The 19723-nt window shown below is 39.2% G+C and overlaps 1 protein-coding gene across 4 annotated transcripts in view; it reads right to left on the reverse strand.

Moving 5' to 3' along the window:
- The window catches only part of spock3 (SPARC (osteonectin), cwcv and kazal like domains proteoglycan 3), a 518883-nt gene that overhangs the window by 189777 nt on the left and 309383 nt on the right, over positions 1 to 19723 (reverse strand). For all 4 annotated transcript variants that reach the window (XM_063046338.1, XM_063046336.1, XM_063046337.1 and 1 more), the window contains one exon: positions 18792 to 18906. In XM_063046338.1, coding sequence (XP_062902408.1) covers positions 18792 to 18906 — 115 coding nt within the window. The remainder of the gene's footprint in view (positions 1 to 18791; positions 18907 to 19723) is intronic.

The raw sequence follows: 19723 nt of genomic DNA on the forward strand, positions 1-19723 counted from the left end.
GCCCAAATAGGGCAAAAAAAAAATTAAGACCGACAAATTCACAGCCTCTGATCAACGGAGATAGTTAAAATATTACGATTAAGATGTTGAAGGTGAAAATTGATCCAGATAACTCTGGGCATCCGATGGAGAGTCAAAAAAACGGAGGGCTCCATCCAACGTGCGAATCCTTAGACGTGCAGGGTAAAGCAGCGCTGGTTTTAAATCCATCTTGTAGAGTTCTGACATCACAGATCTGTAACGAACCCGTTGATCCCGGATTGGTTTACTGAAATCCTCCACGAATCGGAACTTAAGATCCAAAAAATCAATGAAACCTTTAGATCGAACGAATCGAAACAGTTTCTCCTTGTCTTGAAAGTAATGAAAACGTAAAATGACATGTCTAGGTTTATCTGACCTAGGCAAGTATGATGGAACTCTGTGAACACGATCCAATAACGGTGGTTGGTCAGGAAATACAGTAGGAAATGCATCTTTTAAAAGTTGAGAAAAATACTTTATAGGGTTATCGGTTTCAACAGCTGCACGCACCCCAATCATTCGAAGATTCTGCTGTCGTATTCTAGATTCTAAGTCAGAGTTTTTAAAGGTCAGAAAGTCAAGTTTCTTCTTCATTACATTAATTATTTCTTCGATTTTCTCCATCTTGAGCTCACTTTGTTGCGTGGATTTTTGAAGATCAGATATAGCCGACCGATGTTCCGTAATAGATATTTGTATCTTCTCAATTGAATCGGCAATTTTCTGGAGACTAGTTGAAATTTCCTCCCGAATTAGCTCCGATATAGCTTTCAAAGTCACCGGTGGTTCAGTCGGAGGGAAATCAGTACCTTTCGGTTTAACCGGAGGTTTGCCATCCTTCCCGTTTTTTTCCATTCTTAGACATAGCAGACCTTAAACGCATCCAAATTATCGGAGAGCCCAATTTATTTCAAAGTATTGTAAAAGTTGATGCCTTAATGGTTAATTAAAATATAGCTGATCATAAGAAAAAAAACTCAGAGGTAATGGAGCGAGTCAAGAACGCGACTTCACTCCATGAGCGCTACCGGAAGTCCCTCGAAACCTTGATTTCCTTGGGCTGCGTAAATCTAGGGAATACATACTCTGGTCCCACCAAATCCATGAGATTGGGACGGCTCTCTCATGCCAGTCCCAAGGTTTGTGTGAATGCAGTGCAATCGGCTATTCTGTTACAACTCGGTGCCAAGAAATACTGGACAGCACACTGCATACGATTAAAGGAATTATATTTATGAATAATAACTTAACAAAAGGGTTAGTAAAGGAAAGAAAGAAAAAAATAGCAAAAAGGGTCCATTATAATTAAACAGTCAAACGTGCACAGGTTGGAGCTCAGCTCTTCCAAAACTCATATTCACTGATCCCCAGTAGACTCCTGCACCTTGCTCCATTGAATCATGGTCCCCATCAGGTCAAACCCTACATCTGTTCTCTCCAACGTCTTCCAACTTCATCTCCTGCCAAACAAAGACCTCAACTCATACTGGAGTCAAGCACACAAAAAAACCCCCGCACCCCTGATTAAATAGCTCGCATTACGAAGCACCTGTTATCTCTAACCACAACCCAAACACTGTTTCTACAGAAAGACCATTATGTTAGCAGTGAAATCTCTACCTGGGCGTTACATGTACTATAGTTAATTCAGATGAAATATTATTTGTGACATGGTGTACAACTGTCCAGTCATAGACCTGTTTTTATTTCATCGGAGATAAATCAGAATTGAATTGCTTGTCTTAAAAATAATGTTACATCCTGCTACAAAATAACAGACAGTTTTGTTTTCCAGGTCATGTTTCTGGAACCCTCATCGTAAAATGCTTGGTTGTGTAGATGCAGGTTGTATGTTACTTAGAGACAACCACAACATGTTGTTTTCTTTCATATACTCACCATAACAACCAATAGATTAAATTATAAGCATTGGTTGTTATACTCATTATAAGCATTATAAGCATTGGTTGTTATACTCACCATAACAACCAATAGATTAGATTATAAGCATTGGTTCCTGCTATCCTAGATCTGTTAGCTCAGTTTAGTAACTTCTCTGGTTACAATTGAATCTTAGTAAGAGTGAATTATTCCCTTTAAATAAGCATGTACCTATTTATGGATGCTTACCATTTAATTTGGTTACTGATTCATTTATATATTTAGGGATAACAATTATGAAAAAATATGAAGATTTATTTAAAGCTAATTTTTTACCTTTAATTGATCAGATTAAACTTTTATTTACCAAATGGTCCCCAATCTCTTTGTCTTTGATTGGTCGGATTAATGCTATTAAGATGATAATTTTGCCCAAATTTTTGTATATATTCCAATCGGTTCCAATTTATATCCAAAAATCATTTTTCGTAACGTAGATTCAAAAATTTCCTAATATATTTGGCAGAATAAAAATCCTAGGTTAGGTGAAAGGTATCTACAGAAATCTAAAAAGGAGGGGGGGGGGCTCGCCCTCCCGAATTTTAGATTCTATTATTGGGCAATTAATATTCGATATTTAAAATTTTGGTTACAAGATTTGGACGCATCTTTAAACCCTCATTGGGTAAATCTTGAATCTAATTCATTACAAGGGTTTTCCTTGGGTTCGATTTTAGGAACTTTACTTCCTTTCACTTCTTTTAAATCATATAAACAAATGAACAATCCAATAGTTAAGCATACTTTACGTATATGGTTTCAATTCCAAAGATTTTTTGGGTTTAATCAATTTATTCTAGCAAGTCCCATTATATCAAATTTTCTTTTTCAACCTTCTACGATGGATCAAGCTTACTTTGATTGGGAAACCAAAGGTATAATATCTTTTCGCGATTTATTTTTGGATAATTGTTTTATGTCTTTTGATCAACTCTCTAATAAATATAACTTACCCAGATCTCACTTTTTTAGATATCTACAGATTAGAAACTTTTTAATTACTGTCTCCCCTAATTTTCCACACCCATATCCAATGGACACATTGGAAAAAATCTCTCTCAGAAAAGTGTAGTAGCAATTATATATAATATAATTATGAATTTATGTCCTGATGCTTCTAATAAAATTAAAGCTGACTGGGAAAGAGAACTTGAGATTAATATACCAACTGAAAAATGGGAAAAAATTCTTCAGTTGGTGAATTCATCCTCTGTATGTGCTAAGCAAAGGTTGATACAGTTTGAAGTAGTGCAGAGGGTTCATATGTCCAAAGATAAACTATCTCGTTATTACTCTTATATTAATCCAATATGTGACAGATGTCATTCCGAGATAGCTTCTTTAACCCACATGTTCTGGTCATGTCCCTTGTTGGAAAAATATTGGAAAGATATTTTTGATATTATTTCAACGGTCCTAAATATAGACTTACAACCTCATCCAATTACTGCTATCTTTGGACTACCAATGATAGACTTAAATAATTTAACCTCTTCATCACAAAGGATGATTGCATTTCTTACTTTAATAGCTAGAAGGTCCATTTTGTTGAATTGAAAAGAGATTAATCCTCCTACTGTATTTTATTGGTTTTCACAAACTATGGTGTGTTTGAATTTGGAGAAAATTAGAAGTGCAGTTTATGACCCTTCCATTAAGTTTGAAAAATCTTGGAGGCCATTCATTCAGCATTTTCATTTGATGTAATTTGATCATTTCCAAACTTGTTTTATCTCTCTGTACCGTTGTTGGAGGGGAATGGAGTCGTCGACACTAAGGTTTTCTTCTTTTCCATTTTTAAGTTGTTAGTTTTGCCCAAGTCTTTTAGTTTAGTTGATTAATTTTGTTTTTCTTTGGGGATGGGGTTTGCTTTTTTTTGTTTTGTTTTTTTTCCTTTTTTTCATGATTTTTTTTTCCAGTTTTTTTTTTGCTTTGTATTATCCATGGTTAGTTCTACATGTTTGGGAGCTTTGTTAATTTACACTACTTGGTTTTGCAATTACTTTTTTTAAGTGTAACAATATATCTCCTACTATTTGTATTATTGCTATGTTTTGTTTCTATATTTTGAAATTAATAAAAAGATTGAAAAAGAAAGATTATAAGCATTGGAGCAGATATTTTATCAAGTGTTACACAGCCTATTTTGAGTGATTACAACTCATCTATCAGCTTTTCTCGAAGATGTTTCCCTTTGAAATGGGTTGTTTTTTTTGAGAACTTGTACAATTAGGCCTTTCAATATTATTAAAAGTATCAGTGCTTGTGAATAGTACAATTCCAATGAAAGCATGAACACCACATAATCTATTATGAACAAAATGATAATATAACGGACCAGATGTCCAACTGCTATAGACAGAAAAAATATGGATGCTGCTTTGTACATTACTATTAGGTAGAACGTTTTAACAATCTAGGGGATTCTAGTTACAAAATATCACCTCTGCATAAAACTGATAGACACTCAAACATGGATCACCCTTTGTAACTTCTGGTACTTTCTTCTCTATCCAAACACTCTATCCAGGTGAAGAAGCATCTTACTTGTACCTTTTCTAATTGACTATTGTATACTCACTGCTTACAAGGAGGTCGACTCTCTAATGGAGATTGGGTGATCACTTTGTAGAACATCTCTGTTAGACACTGCTAGAGTGAGCGTCAGTTACCTTAACTCTCCATTTCGTTCACGTTCTAACATACAGATCCAACAAACTACCATGTAAGGTTGAGGCATAACACCTCATCTTTGACTAAATAAATTACTGCACAAAGAATTCAAACATTGCAGCTGATCAACCATGCCAGTCTTGCATCCCACATAATGTTGTTTTTTTAAATCTCAAACACAAGAGATTCTGAAAATTTCGATTCCAATGATTGAATTCTGATGAATGATCTCAGCCTGAAATGCCAACAGCTTCCTGACCTGCTGAGTTCCTCCAGCATTATTTCTATGCTGTTTTTCCAATCTCTACTCTTTAACCAATGTCATAAATTTATTGGCTTCTATTTACTCATCCAGCATCAGCCTAAACTGGTATCGTTTGTATTATTATATTATCGAGGAATATAAAGAATGTAAAAAGAATCTTAAGAAAGAAATTAGAAAAGCTGAAAGAAGATACGAGGCTGCTTTGGCAAGTAAGGTGAAAATAAATCCAAAGGGTTTCTACAGTTATATTAATAGCAAAAGGATAGTAAGGGATAAAATTGGTCCCTTAGAGAATCAGAGTGGACGGCTATGTGCGGAGCCAAAAGAGATGGGGGAGATTTTGAACAATTTCTTTTCTTCGGTATTCACTAAGGAGAAGGATATTGAATTGTGTAAGGTAAAGGAAACAAGAAGGGTAGTTATGGAAAGTACGACAATTAAAGAAGAGGAAGTACTGACACTTTTAAGGAATATAAAAGTGGATAAGTCTCCGGGTCCGGACAAGATATTCCCTAGGACTTTGAGGGAAGTTAGTGTAGAAATAACAGGGGCTCTGACAGAAATATTTCAAATGTCGTTAGAAATGGGGATGGTGCCGGAGGATTGGCATATTGCTCATGTGGTTCCATTATTTAAAAAGTGTTTGAAGAGTAAACCTGGCAATTATTGGCCTGTGAGTTTGACGTCAGTGGTGGTAAATTGATGGAAAGTATTCTTAGAGATGGTATATATAATTTTCTGGATAGACAGGGTCTGATTAGGAACAGTCAACATGCATTTGTGCTTGGAAGGTCATGTTTGACAAATCTTATTGAATTTTTTGATGAGGTTACTAAGAAAGTTGACAACGGTAAAATGGTGGATGTTGTCTTTATGGACTTCAGTAAGGCCTTTGACAAGGTTCCACACAGAAGGTTAGTTAGGAAGGTTCAATCGTTAGGCATTAATATGGAAGTAATAAAATGGATTCAGCAGTGGCTAGATGGGAGATGACAGAGAGTAGTAGTGGATAACTCTGTGTCAGATTGGAGGACGGTGTGTAGCGGTGTGCAAAGATCTGTACTGGGTCCAATGTTGTTTGTAATATATATTAATTATCTAGAAGATGGGGTGGTAAATTGGATTAGTAAGTATGAAGATGATACTAAGATAAATGGTGTTGTGGATGATGAATTAGGTTTTCAAAACTTGCAGAGAGATTTAGGACTAGCAACGCTCAGTTATATAGGCTTGTATATGTCCAGGGGAAATCCCACCCAGCACCGGCCTCAACGCTTCCCACGGAGTCGGTTGCTGCACCACAGCTGCCCGAATCAATCCCAAACATCAATCATCAGCCAGCACACCCAGTACGTTTTACCAAGTACACCTTATAGGTATTACTGTCTATGACATTAAAATAAATTCAATATGGAAAAGGAAGTATTAGAAAAAAAAAGGCGCCAGACTTATCAAAGTCCAAGTTCTTCGTGCACGTGCGTCGTCCTCCCCGTCTCTCCTCCGACTCCCCGCCAAAAACCCCGTCCCCAGTCATATGAGACAGCATTATCATCCAAAAAAACCGATACATGAACACCCATTGGCAAATAGCACCCTGCTGTCTGTATTAACCCAAGCAAATGTCTAGCTGGAGACTTTCTCAGCATTTAACATAACATAGTAGCATTCCTGAGTATAACATAACAAAGAAGCTATTTTAAATTTAACATACAAAAAAAAGACCCCGTACAGACAGTTAGAAGAGTGGGCTGAAAGATGGCAGATGGAGTTTAATGCTGAAAGATGTGAGGTGCTACATTTTGGTAGAACTAATCAAAATAGGACATACATGGTAAATGGTAGGGCATTGAAGAATACTGTAGAACAGAGGGATCTAGGAATAATGGTGCATAGTTCCCTGAAAGATGGAATCTCATGTGGATAGGGTGGTGAAGAAAGCTTTTGGTATGCTGGCCTTTATTAATCAGAACATTGAGTATAGGAGTTGGGATGTAATGTTGAAATTGTATAAGGCATTGGTAAGGCCAAATTTGGAGTATTGTGTACAGTTCTGGTCACTGAATTATAGGAAAGATGTCAATAAAATTGATAGAGTACAGAGGAGATTTACTAAAATGTTGCCTGGGTTTCATCTCCTAAGTTACAGAGAAAGGTTGAACAAGTTAGGTCTTTATTCTTTGGAGCGTAGAAGGTTGAGGGGGGACTTGATAGAGGTGTTTAAAATTATGAGGGGGATTCATAGAGTTGACATGGTTAGACTTTTTCCATTGAGAGTGGGGAAGATTCAAACAAGAGGGCATGGGTTGAGAATTAGAGGACAAAAGTTTAGGGGTAACATGAGGGGGCACTTCTTTACTCAGAGAGTGGTAGCTGTGTGGAACGAGCTTCCAGCAGAAGTGGTTGAGGCAGGTTCCATGTTGTCGTTTAAAGTTAAGTTGAGTAGATATATGGACAGGAAAGGAATGGAGGGTTATGGGCTGAGTGCAGGTCGGTGGGAATAGGATAGGGTAAGAGTTCGGCATGGACTAGAAGGGCCGAGATGGCCTGTTTCCGTGCTGTAACTGTTATATGGTTATTCACTTTCTCATGGTCTTCACCCTATCACAGACCTTTTGTTCATTTCATCCTCCCCTATTTTCCCCAATCCCACCCAATACAGGTGAGGAGCTGGAACTGAATGAACTCTGGATCATTCGGGAGGCTAAAGAGTTGATTGACAAGTGATACAGGGAGGTAGTTACACAAAAAGTGAAGGACAGAGGTAAGTGGGTGACCATCAGGAGGAGAAGAGGAGGAAAGACAACCGGAGTACTCATGCGCCCATTCCCCTCGATAACAGATATTCTACTTTGGATATGGTGGGGGGGGGGGGTACAGTGGTCTGGTCCCTGACACTGAGTCTGCTTCTGTGGCTCAAGAGAGAGGTGGGGAAGGGGGAAGAAGAGGCAAACTATACTGATAGGGAATTCATTGGTTAGGGGAAAAGACAGGAGGTTCCGTGCACAAGAACTAGAATTACACATGCTATGGTGCTTCCTGGGTGCCAGGGTCAGAGACATCTTGGATCGAGTCCACAGAAGTGTTATGTGGGAGGATGAACAGCCAGAGGTTGTGGTCCACATCAGTACCAATGACAGTGGTAGGAAGAGTGAAGAAGTTCTGCAAGATGAGTTCAGTGAGTTAGATGCCAAGTTACAGGAAAAGGACCTTTTGTGTTGAGATTTCAGGATTACTAGCCTTGCCATGGGCTAGTAAGGCCAGAAAGAGGAAGATCATACAGTTTAATACATGGCTAAGGAGTTGGTGTAGGAGGGAAGGCTTTAGATGTTTGGATCATTGGGCTCTCTTCCAGGGAAGTAGGGACCTGTACAGAAGGGACAGTTTGCACCCCAACTGGAGGGAGATTGATATCCTTGTGAGATGGTTTGCTAGTGTTACATGGTGGGGGCGGGGGCGGGGGGGGGGTGGGGAGAGGGAGTTTACACTAGAGTTGTAGTGTGATGGGAATCAGAACACCAAAGCAGATAGTTGGGCAGTTAAGGGGAAAGATGTTAAACCTACACACAAAGTCAGTAATTAAAAGAATGTTCTGAGTTGTGTATAGTTCAATGCAAGGAATATCGTAGAAAAGGCAGATGAGTTCAGGGTATGGATCAGTATGTGGAATCATGATATTGTACCTAATAGTGAGATTTGGTTGCAAGAGGGACAGGACTGGCAGCTCAATGTTCCATGGTTCCATTGTTCTAGACAAGACAGAGCAGGAGGGATTGAGGGGGAGTGGAGGGGAGGGGTACATTACTAATGTCATTGCAGTGCTCAGACAGGACAGGCTGGAGAGCTTGTCTACTGAGGCTATAGGGGTAGAGCTGAGGAATAGGATCAGATGACCACATTAATGGCATTATATATCGACCACCCAAGCAGTCAGTGGGATATTGAGGAACAAATATTTAGAGAGATCGCAGACTATTGCGAGAAACACCAAGTTGTGACAGTAAAGTGATTTTAACTTTCCTTGACTGGGACTCCCAAACTGTAAAATGGTTGGATGGGATAGTTTGTCCAATGTGTTTAAAAAAAAGTTTTCTTAATGTCCAAATAGAAGTCCAAACTGGAAAAAGTGTGATAGTAGATCTCTTATTAGACAGGATAGGTGACAGAAGTCTGTATAAGGGGACACTTTGCATCTAATAACCATAATGCCATTAATTTAATGATAATTATGGAGAAGGATAGGTCTGGTCCTTGGGTTGAGATTCCAAATTGGAGAAAGGCCAATTTTGATGGCAGCAGAAAGGATCTGACAAGTGAAGATTGTCAAAGGTGTACTTGGAAAGTGAGCGGTCTTTAAAAGTGAAATTTTGAGAGTACAGTTCGTGAGTTCCCATCAGAATAAAAGGCAAAGATAACAGGCCTAGGGAACCTTACTTTTTGAGAGATATAGAGGCCCCAGTTAAGAAAGAGAAGGAGGTGCATAGCAGGTGTAGGCAGGCAGGAACAAATGAGGGTACTAGAGGAGTACAAGTAGTGCAAAGGAGGGTTAAAGGAAGGCATGAGGTTGGTCTAGCAGTCAAGGTGAAGGAGAATCCCAAGGCATTCTACATATATAAAGCAAAAGGATAGCATCTCACTGCTATGCTACCACGGTGCCTCAGTCTTTCAAAAGGTTTGCTAAACTTATTCACTTCAGCTAACACAATCAGCTAACAAGCCATAATCCGTAGCTCACTGTCAATAATCTCCAAGCTAACTCTTGCTTTGTAGAGTCCCAAAAGAAGTTGAAACAAAAATTCACCCACACACACAAGAGGAAAGAATGTACTGAGAGTGAGAGAATTCCCAAAATACTTTTACTGGAATAACCAAACTAAAAGTTCCTGTTAACCCTCCTCTCCACTCAAGCAATACGGCAGCGTTTATGAAGCAGGGTTAGTTACTGATCCATAGTGATATTTCTTTCTATTGTCCTCTAACACACAGAGTAAAACGATAGTTTCTACTCAGTGTTCAGAGACTCTGAAAACATTTTCCCTCCAAAGCAGAAGAATATGTATTCAGAAAAGGGAGAATATTCTAGCACAATCCTGACTTTAGCATTATAAATGGTGGGGATATCTAGGGGAGTGAAAATGTGAATCACACACTGTAGAATGTCCATTCTGGCCTGCTCTTGGAACCATTACATTTAGCCAGCGCATTTGAGTTTCTAATTGATAACAACAGGCAGTGTATTGATTGTGGGGACTCGGCAACTGTAATGTCACTGAATACCAAAGATGAGTAGTCAGATTCATTTTTGGTCTGGGTGGTTATTGCCTGGCACAAATATTGCAAGCTGCTTATCAGAGAACACCTGAACGTTGTTTAGATGTTATCTGAAACAACTCTATTTCCATCTTTAATATCTTTATTTTTCCCTTTCAGGGTTCTTTTGAAGACCCTGGCCCAGAATTACATGCTGACTACGGTTCTTTGCGGGAATGGGACCCGCTCTCGGGGTTTCACAACTGGCCGTTGTTCGGCACGCCAAGAGCTTTGCTGGCCTTTGAAGGTTCCAGATTTCGTGGCTCTGGAGACTGGCGGATCGAAGGTCGGTGTCCAGGCAGGAGATCGGTGTGTCATGGGAGGTGGAAGTTCTAAGGCTGTGTGCCCAGAGACCTGAAATCTTTGGGCACAGAGCTCGGGTAAAGCAACGCAATGGACTTTTAACACCGTAACCCTGCGAGTTGTTTGTTATATCTTCCCTCTCGCTGTGAAATGCAGACATCTCTTCCTCCCTTATTAGGGAGAGAGAGAGAGAACCTGCGGTATATTGAATACTGGGTGAACAAGTAGTCTTTGCAGTTGCTTTGCTCACGCTTGAGTGCTCCGTGGTGGGTGCCGATGCATTCCTTTTGTTGGTGGGGGGGGGTGGGAATCAATGCTTGCTGCCGCTTACACGTGGGAGGGAAGGGAGCTGGGGGAAACTTTCGGGTTCTAACATTTAACTGTCATTCATTCTTTGGGGGCATTTCTCTGTTTTTTGTGGATGGTTGCGAAGTAAAAGCATTTCACGATGTACATTGTATACATTTCTCTGACATTAAATGTACCTTTGAAACCTTTGAAAGGTTGTGATGATCTACTGTCTTTTTCTGTGGAAGCGTTTTCCTATTTCGATGCTTTCATCTCAGTTTCACCAGGGCACGTTTGATGCTGCACACAGTCAAATGCTGCCTTGACATCAAAAGGAGTTACCTAACCTCACCTTTGGAATTCAGCTCTTCCATTCATGGGTGTGATGGATTTGAAGCTGGTAATCCTGCTGAGATCCAAACTGTACATTGTTGAATTAAATACAATGGACAACAATATTTTTTTCAAAAAGTGTTGCTTCCTCAGCAATTTTTGTTGTTTATGATAGACCGCTTGAAGCTGGACACAGATATAATTCCAGAATAGTGTATCATTAGAAATTTGGAGAAACAAGAAATTTGGAGAAATACAGTGTATCCCCACATCACTTAGTTTAGTTTGAGGAGCTCTTGCAGTTATAGTCTAGATGTATTTGCATACTAAGTGCTTAATTAGCTAACTAATCAGAAAATGTCTAGCGAAAATAAACCTATTAATGTTTCGAAATAATTTTGTTCATATCATTTTTATCACTTCTGGTTAATGGATTGCTGCATTCAAAATGTAACTTTTTGCAAAACAATGTAATTTTCACATTAATTAATGACACTGGCAGTTACCAATATTTTTACAGGAGCAATAAATGAATGATTACATTTCACACCGTTCCATTATGTTGCTACAAAAGGAAGATAAATCACTTTAGACAGAGACCTGGACTGTGGGAAAATGATGCAACGTAAGCACCACTAACATCCAGCCTTCAGATACAGTCCAAAGCATGAACTCTATCTTCCAGTGCATAATCACTGATGTATCAATAAATTCAAGCAATAACAAGCACCTAAAATTGTGCCATGTTGTAGCAAGGGTGAGGTACTTTCCATCATTTCAATGAAAAATAAAACATAATAGTAAATGGGCACTAACTATAAATTTCAAAAAAGTTTTGTGCTTTTTCCTTCTGGATTCTCTGCTGTGCTAATGCATGGAGATACCCAATCATTGGCAATGGTTTCAGTGCCAACAAACACATACTGTAAGCAACTCTTTGCCATAAGGCTCAACACCAATTAACCTGATTTCTGTTATGAGCTTGACCAATGTAAGGTGCATGGAATTAAGACCTTTTGGTGTACAATGCCTATTTGCTGAAGCTTGATTTCTGGGACTTTGTGCGCTACGGAATATCAAAATAACAGAGCTTAAAACAAAGAAATGATTAGCTAACTACCAACTTTTAGCAGCTTCACCAGCACCAACCAACTTCCAGGTAAAGCTATTAAGTTGTAAACAACCTTACGGCTTGTGTGACAAGTTCTCTTCTACAAAAACTGGCCATATCTGTAAAATTTAATATTTCAAGCCTGCAATATTATTTCAAAAGCAATCTTGCTCTGACTTTAAATTGCTATAAGGCAAAAGGAACTTTTCTCCATTTTTAATCGACCATTCTGAATTTGATTATCCTTTAGTTCTAAGTTAAGGGATGGCATAGTAGCTTAGCACTGCCAGTGACTGGATTAAATTCCATCGCTGTCTGCCAGGAGCTTGCATCTTCTCCCCATGACTGTGTGGGTTTTCTGCAGGTGCACCAGCTTCCTCTCACGTTCCAAAGACATATGGGTTAGTAGGTTAATTAGTCATATAGGTGTAATTGGGTGGTGGGGGCTAGTGAAGAAAGCAATGTTCAAAACCCACATCATTCAAGGTCTTATGCTTGAGGCTGAGTTTCACTAAAGTAATATAAAGTCACACCAATTACTCATTGTCTATGTGCTTCTCTTGGATCCATTCAGGTTTGTGAGTTTTCAGGTGGCTGATAAGGTCACTGTCGGAATTGTAGACTCTCCCAAAAATGTGGCAAGATGTGGCTGACAATGTGGCCAGCTGATAGGGTAGTGCACCCCGCGCCCCCCCCCCAGGGTCTTCTGTTGTCTATCTGCGATTTCAATACCATCCTGAATACCGAACTGACTGCACGAATGCAGTGTTCAGTAAGATTCATTTGATTTCGTAAGCTAAGTGTTTAGGAGCATTGCACTGTGGCAAAGCTTAAACAAGCAAGATGGTAGAATACAATTATACATTAACTCTGACGGACAGATCAAAGATCAGAAGGCACAGAGTTGAAATAATTGATAAAAGGGCGATGTGATAAATAGCCATTTTATCTGGCAGGTTGGTATGATCTGGATAAAGTTGCCTAAAGATGCATGGATGCAGATTGAATTGTGGCACTAAAAGCAGAAATGGATAAATATTTGCAGAGAAATAAATAGTAGGCTGTAAGAGAGAACAGAAGATTGGGAAGGACTGAATTTCTCTACAAAAGACTGGAGGAGCTAAATGCTTTCTCTGTCCTGTAACAAATCTATAATTTTAATGTGTCTATTTCTTGAAGGCAAAGGATACCACAGAGAAAACCAAATTTCAAAATGGAGATAGGAGGGAGTTTCTGTGAGTCAAGCAGAATCTGTGGTGGCAAAGCAATGCTTGATGTTTCAGGCAGTAGATTAGTATAAGTCAGATTATTTCAAGAGTTATGGATGGAATGGAATTAAACAGGTTAAGGTTTGTGGAAATAATGAAAGGAAATGCCTGTACATATGCAATTCTTGTCATGGTGAGATGAAAAGTAGGACACTGAACATACTTCCAGCCTATCAGAAACTAAAGGAAACACTGCCAAAAGAAATATTCACAAAAAAAAAGGCAACGGTGTTTACGGTAGAGAGAGAATCTTATGAGTTATGGACAACATGACAACTAGAATACTATTCAGTACTTCAAATGGTCACGCATCATAATGTGTTTTGCTTTGAGCTGTTAACCAGGATGAAAAATGAAAAACAACAATAAGTCATGTCTCCATATAAGTAAAGCAGCAACCCAAAAGGAAACACTGCACATTGAGAACTGACCACTCCCAGGGCTGGGCAAAGCTCCCTACAAAGGCTGATGTTACATTGGTCCTTCTGGACCCTTACACTTCATCTGCAACAAAGTAGCTTGGAAAATCAAGATTCAAGGTTGTTTAATGTAATTTCCTGTACACAAGTGTAAAGTAGAATAAAATAATTATTACTCCAGATCCGATGCATTACAAAAAATAATTAGATAAAGAACACCATAATAAAAATGAAAATAAATGTAATTACATAAGATAGCTTATATACATGGATTGATTGTCTGTCCATAAAGTGACACTAGGCTCATAAGGTGACTGACAGAAAATGATAAAGTAGTGGTGGTTAGGAGCATGGAGGGGTGGGTTAATGGGTAGATCAGTCTTCCTTTTTGGGGAAAATAACTACTTTTGGTCCTGGCATGGATGCTATACAGCCTGCTCCCTGACGAGAGTGGGACTAACAGACCATGAGCAGGGTGGGGGTGGGGGGTTCCTTCCTGATGTTACTCGGCCCTTTTTCAGTACCTTCCTGTATATAGAGTATGTCCTTGTTAGTGGGTAGGCTGGTGCCAGTGATGCGTAGACAGCTTTGAGTACCTGGTGTGGAGCTTTTCTGTCTACTGCAGTGCGGTTTCTGCACCAAGCAATGATGCTGTTTGTTAGGATGCTTTCTACTGCGCATCAGTAGAGTGATGTGAATGTAGATGTGCATAGTCCAGCTCTCTTCCGCCTCCTCAGAAAGTAGAGGTGTTGATGAGCCTTCTTGATTGTGCATTTTGTTTTCTGGGCCTATGAGAGGTTGTGTGAGATGTGCACTCCCAATTTAAAAAGGGAGGTATCTGTTGTGTAAATTCTCTTGAAGTCGATAACCATCTTTGACTTTTTCACATTAAGGAAGAGGTTATTTACCTGTAACCAGGCCATGAGCTCTTCCACCTCCTCTCTGTAGGCTGTCTCATCATTGAGCCCCACCACTGTTGTGTCATCGGTGAATCTGACAATGTTGATCACTCGAGTGCTTAGTCATGCAGTCAAGTGTGAGCAAGGTGTACAGCGAGGGACTCAGCACACAGCTCTGTGGGACACCCGTATTAAGGATGACAGGGAGGGAGGAGTGGCTATACATTCTGACTATCTGAGGTGCGCTGGTTAGGAAGTCCAACACCCAGGTACACAGTGGTGTACTTAGACCGAGGAGCAGGAGTCTGTTCACCAAAGTCTCTGAGAGAATAGTGTTGAATGCCACACTGAAATACAGAACTAGCATTCTGATACAAGTGTTCTTGTTTTCTAGGTGTGTCAGGGCCATGTGCATAACAGATGCTATGGCATCTGTCGTAGAGCAGTTCTATCAGTAAGCATAATGGTGAGTGTGGCAGAAATGCAGTTTTTGATGTGTGGCATCACTGGCTGTTCAAAGTACTGCATGATGATTGGCATCAGTGCCACCAGGCAGTAGTCATTTAGCTCCGAACCTGTAAAATTTTTTGATACAGGTGTGATGGAAACTGATTTGAAGCATGTGGAGAAAGCAGCCTGGATGAGTGAGGTGTTGAAGATGACCATGGAGACATCAGTGAGCTGGTGTGCACACTCCCCGAGTACTCAGCCTGGGATGTTGTCTGATTCAGCTGCCTTACCTGTTGACTCTCTGCAGAGTTCTTCCCACATCTGATGCTGTTACAGGCAGTGGCTACTCACCTGGGAGGGGGTAGCTTTTGTGGCCAGCGTTGTGTTGCATCCTTGAAGAGGGCATATAAGTTGTTTAGAGTGCAGAGAGGGAGGCCTCACTGGTACAGTCAACACCGTTTTTCCCTTGCATAGTCAGTAATTCCATTGATATCCAGTCACATATACCAGGGATCATTATCAAACATATGTTCTTGAATTTTTAATGCATAGGCAACCTTTGCTTTCTCGATTCCTTAGATGAGGTTTCTGCTGGCTGTTCTGAGAGGTGTTCTATCACCAGACATGAAGGCAGCATCCAGCAGTTTTAATAGGGATCGCACCCCTTCAATCAGCCAGGGCTTTCTAGTTGGGCTGTGAGATGACTGTTTTTGAGGTACCAATGTCGCCTACACACTTACTGCTGTAGCCCGTGACAGATGATGCATATTCCTTGAGGTCGGTGTCTTCTCCAGTTGTGGCAGCTTCCTTGAACATCTGCCTGTTAGTCTATTCAAAACAGTCCTGAAGCATAGATTGCCTCATTAGACCACACAATGATGGTCTTCTTGACTGGATTCTCCATTTTCAGTAGTGGTTGGGATTAAGATTATGGAGATATTGTCAGAGAGGCCAAGATGAGAGTGTGGGACAGATAGAGATGATGATACTATGAAGCTCTCTAAGGTGTCTTTGGTGCTCGTGTCCAGTGCAGGTAATATATAGTGGTGATGAACACAACAATAAACTCCCTGAGCAGGTAATGTGGTCGGCATTTAATTGTAAGATGTTCAATTGCCCCAAATAACTACAGATGAATTTGTGCACCAACCTTTGTTAATGTACGCACAGATTCCACCCCTTTGGATTTCCCTTGCAGAGTTTCTGTTTGTGGGGAACAGAGTCATCCTGTTGAATTGGAACGCCAAGTCAGGCATGTTGTTGTTTAGCCACGTTTCAGTGAACCAGAATGCAGCAGTTTCTTATCTTTCTGTGCATTCCTCTTCAGTCTCAATGAATCCACTTTAATATCTAGTGATCAGACATTGACCAGGAAATCAGATGACACCGCTAGCCTGGTCATGTTAACTTTGATCCTAGCTAGTGCCCCGGCTCTCTTTCCACATTTCTGCTTCCTCTTGTGTCTCTTGAGCCTGCTGTTCCCTCGGCTGAGCCACCTAGTGCAGGTCACTGTTGCTTGGTCTGGTGCCTAGTCCACTGAGCACTGCTATTGACTCTGCTGAACAGTACTTTTGTCCAAGAGTTCAGCAGCGCTGTATTCATGGAGCTTTGGTTGACTGAAAACTTGGAAACATTATCTAAAACTATTACTGGGAGCAGGAGAAGCTGCCTTGTCTCTGCAAGCCACCATTTTCAATACCCATGACATGGAGTTTCACAACTGATTGCAAATAGGTATCCTTTAGGTAACCTAACACAGAATTTATGTGGAAGAACAGCGCAGTGGACAGAGCTGCTGCTTCACATCTCTGCCTATCTAAGGTCAGTCGTGATTTTCAGTGGGATTTGCACAACCGCCCAGAGAGCAAGTGTATTTCGTCCCACATCCCAATGGCGTGCCAAGTGGTAGATTAACTGGAAATTTTAAATTGCCCCTAGTTGTAGGATCTGTGGGATGGGGGTATGGCAGTGTGAGGCGTTGACGAGTACTCAAGGAGAGTAAAGTACAATCAGTAACAACCGGTTGCTAAATGGTTGATGTGCACGCAGAAGGTCAAAGGCCTGTCAAGCAATTACACAGCCCACCTGACTATACTAATCATCAAGTATCTATCTATAGTAATTCCATGCTAATTCTATATGAGATCTCAAAGAACATTTAATAAGGCTGTATGGTAACACCCCGATTTCATATTCTAAACTCATGATAATGAAGACTAGCATCTGGTGTGTCTTATTTATCACCTTATCTACCTGTGCTGCCAACATTAGATCATTCACAGATCTTTGGATTTGTACACCAAGGTCTCTCTGTTCCTCCTTATTCCCCAGGGTCCCGCAATTCATTATGTATGTGTTACCCCTATTTTACTTCATAAATAGTGCACCAATTTGCACTTACATCATTGCCATTGAGCTCAAACTTTACTCATGGGGATTCAAAACAGTATTCCAACTAACCAAGGGAGATGTGGATATTCCATGCAGAGAAGAGTAATTTATAAAAATGACACTGCCTGAAACTAGCTACTCACATGTGTGGACAGGGGGCCTTCGAAACATTATGGTTATTGAACCAGATTTAATCCAGCTATACAAAAGGGGGAGTATGAACAACAATGTCAATTTGGAAAAGGTTGAATTTTCATAACCATCATAAATGCCTAAAACAAGAAATGGTCTATTTCAAAATTAGCTACTGAAATACTTGAATATACCACAGTAGTTATAACACTGAAGGAATAATAAGTCAACCAGCATTATAGAGGCATGCAAGGTCACATGTTTCTGAAAACATTTTTCTTGTACAATATATAAAGCTCAAATGAGATGGTTAGCTGAAGAGATTAGGATAGTGTTTAAATAACTATATTTAGATGCAGCTCAATCTTTATAAAGCTTGTTAAAGAACCTATTTGACAATATTCTTTTAAAAATGTTTTTGAATTCATGTTTTGTGATGCCATTTTCTTATCTTGAATTAATTTTGAGTTTATCACATTCCATTATGCAAAGTTTTATATACGTACATATTAGTTGAGTAGAATTTGTTTCCAGCGAAAGCTACAGTAACCTCATGTATACTAAAATGTCCATTCACCTTGATAGTGATACAGAAATCTGCAAATTTGATCAGCTTTTATGTCTTGGAAAAGACTGCTGAATTTATTGATTATCAGTTAATCTAAAACTGTAGAATAATTCCATTAAGAGTCCATTATTATTAACACTTAATGTTTAAAAGTTTTTAGCCGAGATCAAGAAGTGCTGTTGTACAATCCTCAGTTGTGCCTCTCTCATAAACTGCCTTCTGGAAAGGGGTTTGTTAAAAATTAAGAATTACAAGGCAATGTGATTTTCCTTAATAACAACTATAATCTTGTGATTTATCTTAAGATTTTTATAAACATAAATATTTCACTTATTTTTATATAGTCAAATAATCACTTATTTTTCAAGTCACACAATTCAGAAAGTGTCTTTATGTTTTCTATGTCAATTTGTCCTTACCGGAGATGAGTAGATGTGGCCATCAGTTCCACATACAGGATGAGGATGAACTACTGGACACGGTTTGCAGTTTGATCCTTTCCGTTGCTTGTGGGCCATATTGGTTACTTTCATACTGCACAAAATATAAGGTATAAAAAGGTAATTTCCTCACCTTAAAATGATGTTGTATTTAAATAATAAACATCAAGTGGAAATACAGCAACATTTGCATTCATAGCAAAAATTAAGACAAAAAATCAACACATCTGAAACTCGTGCTTTTTTTCTAAAAGGTCTACGCAATCAACCAAGTTTATTATACAAAACAATGCACAGAATTTAATAATTTAATACAGCTCGCAACAGAATGCACTTCTAAGATAACGCTACCATCTGTGTCCAATATGACCAATGAAAAATGATTGCAAATTCTGACAGAGACCTAAAAATGGTTGCTTAAAGTTGACTCAAAGAATCCATGCACGTGTTTGTAATTCTGAAAGTTTTTCACCATAAATTTTTGGTACTTTTTTAATATTCTTCTTATTTTTTTATTACAAACAAACAATACCCATGACGTGGAGTTTCACAACTGATCCCAAACAGGTAACCTAATGCAGAATTTATGTGGAAGAACAGCGCAGTGGACAGAGCTGCTGCTTCACATCTCTGCCTATCTAAGGTCAGTCGTGATGTTCAGTGGAATTTGTACAATCGCCCAATTGTGCTTTTAACTTTATTCTAAATATCTAATTTAATTTAAGTAACTATAATGTATATCATTGCTGCGTATTTACCTGGAATATGAATCCAAATCCTTATAACATCAACTATTCTCCTAATTCAATTTCATATTTACTTTTTGCAGTTTTAAATTTATGAATATTTTAGTATATTGAAGTAATACTCTAGATTTCCAGTATGCAATATTTTACATAGTTTGAAGAATT

This window comes from Mobula hypostoma, chromosome 4, assembly GCF_963921235.1.
Source record: "Mobula hypostoma chromosome 4, sMobHyp1.1, whole genome shotgun sequence".
NCBI lineage: Eukaryota > Metazoa > Chordata > Chondrichthyes > Myliobatiformes > Myliobatidae > Mobula > Mobula hypostoma.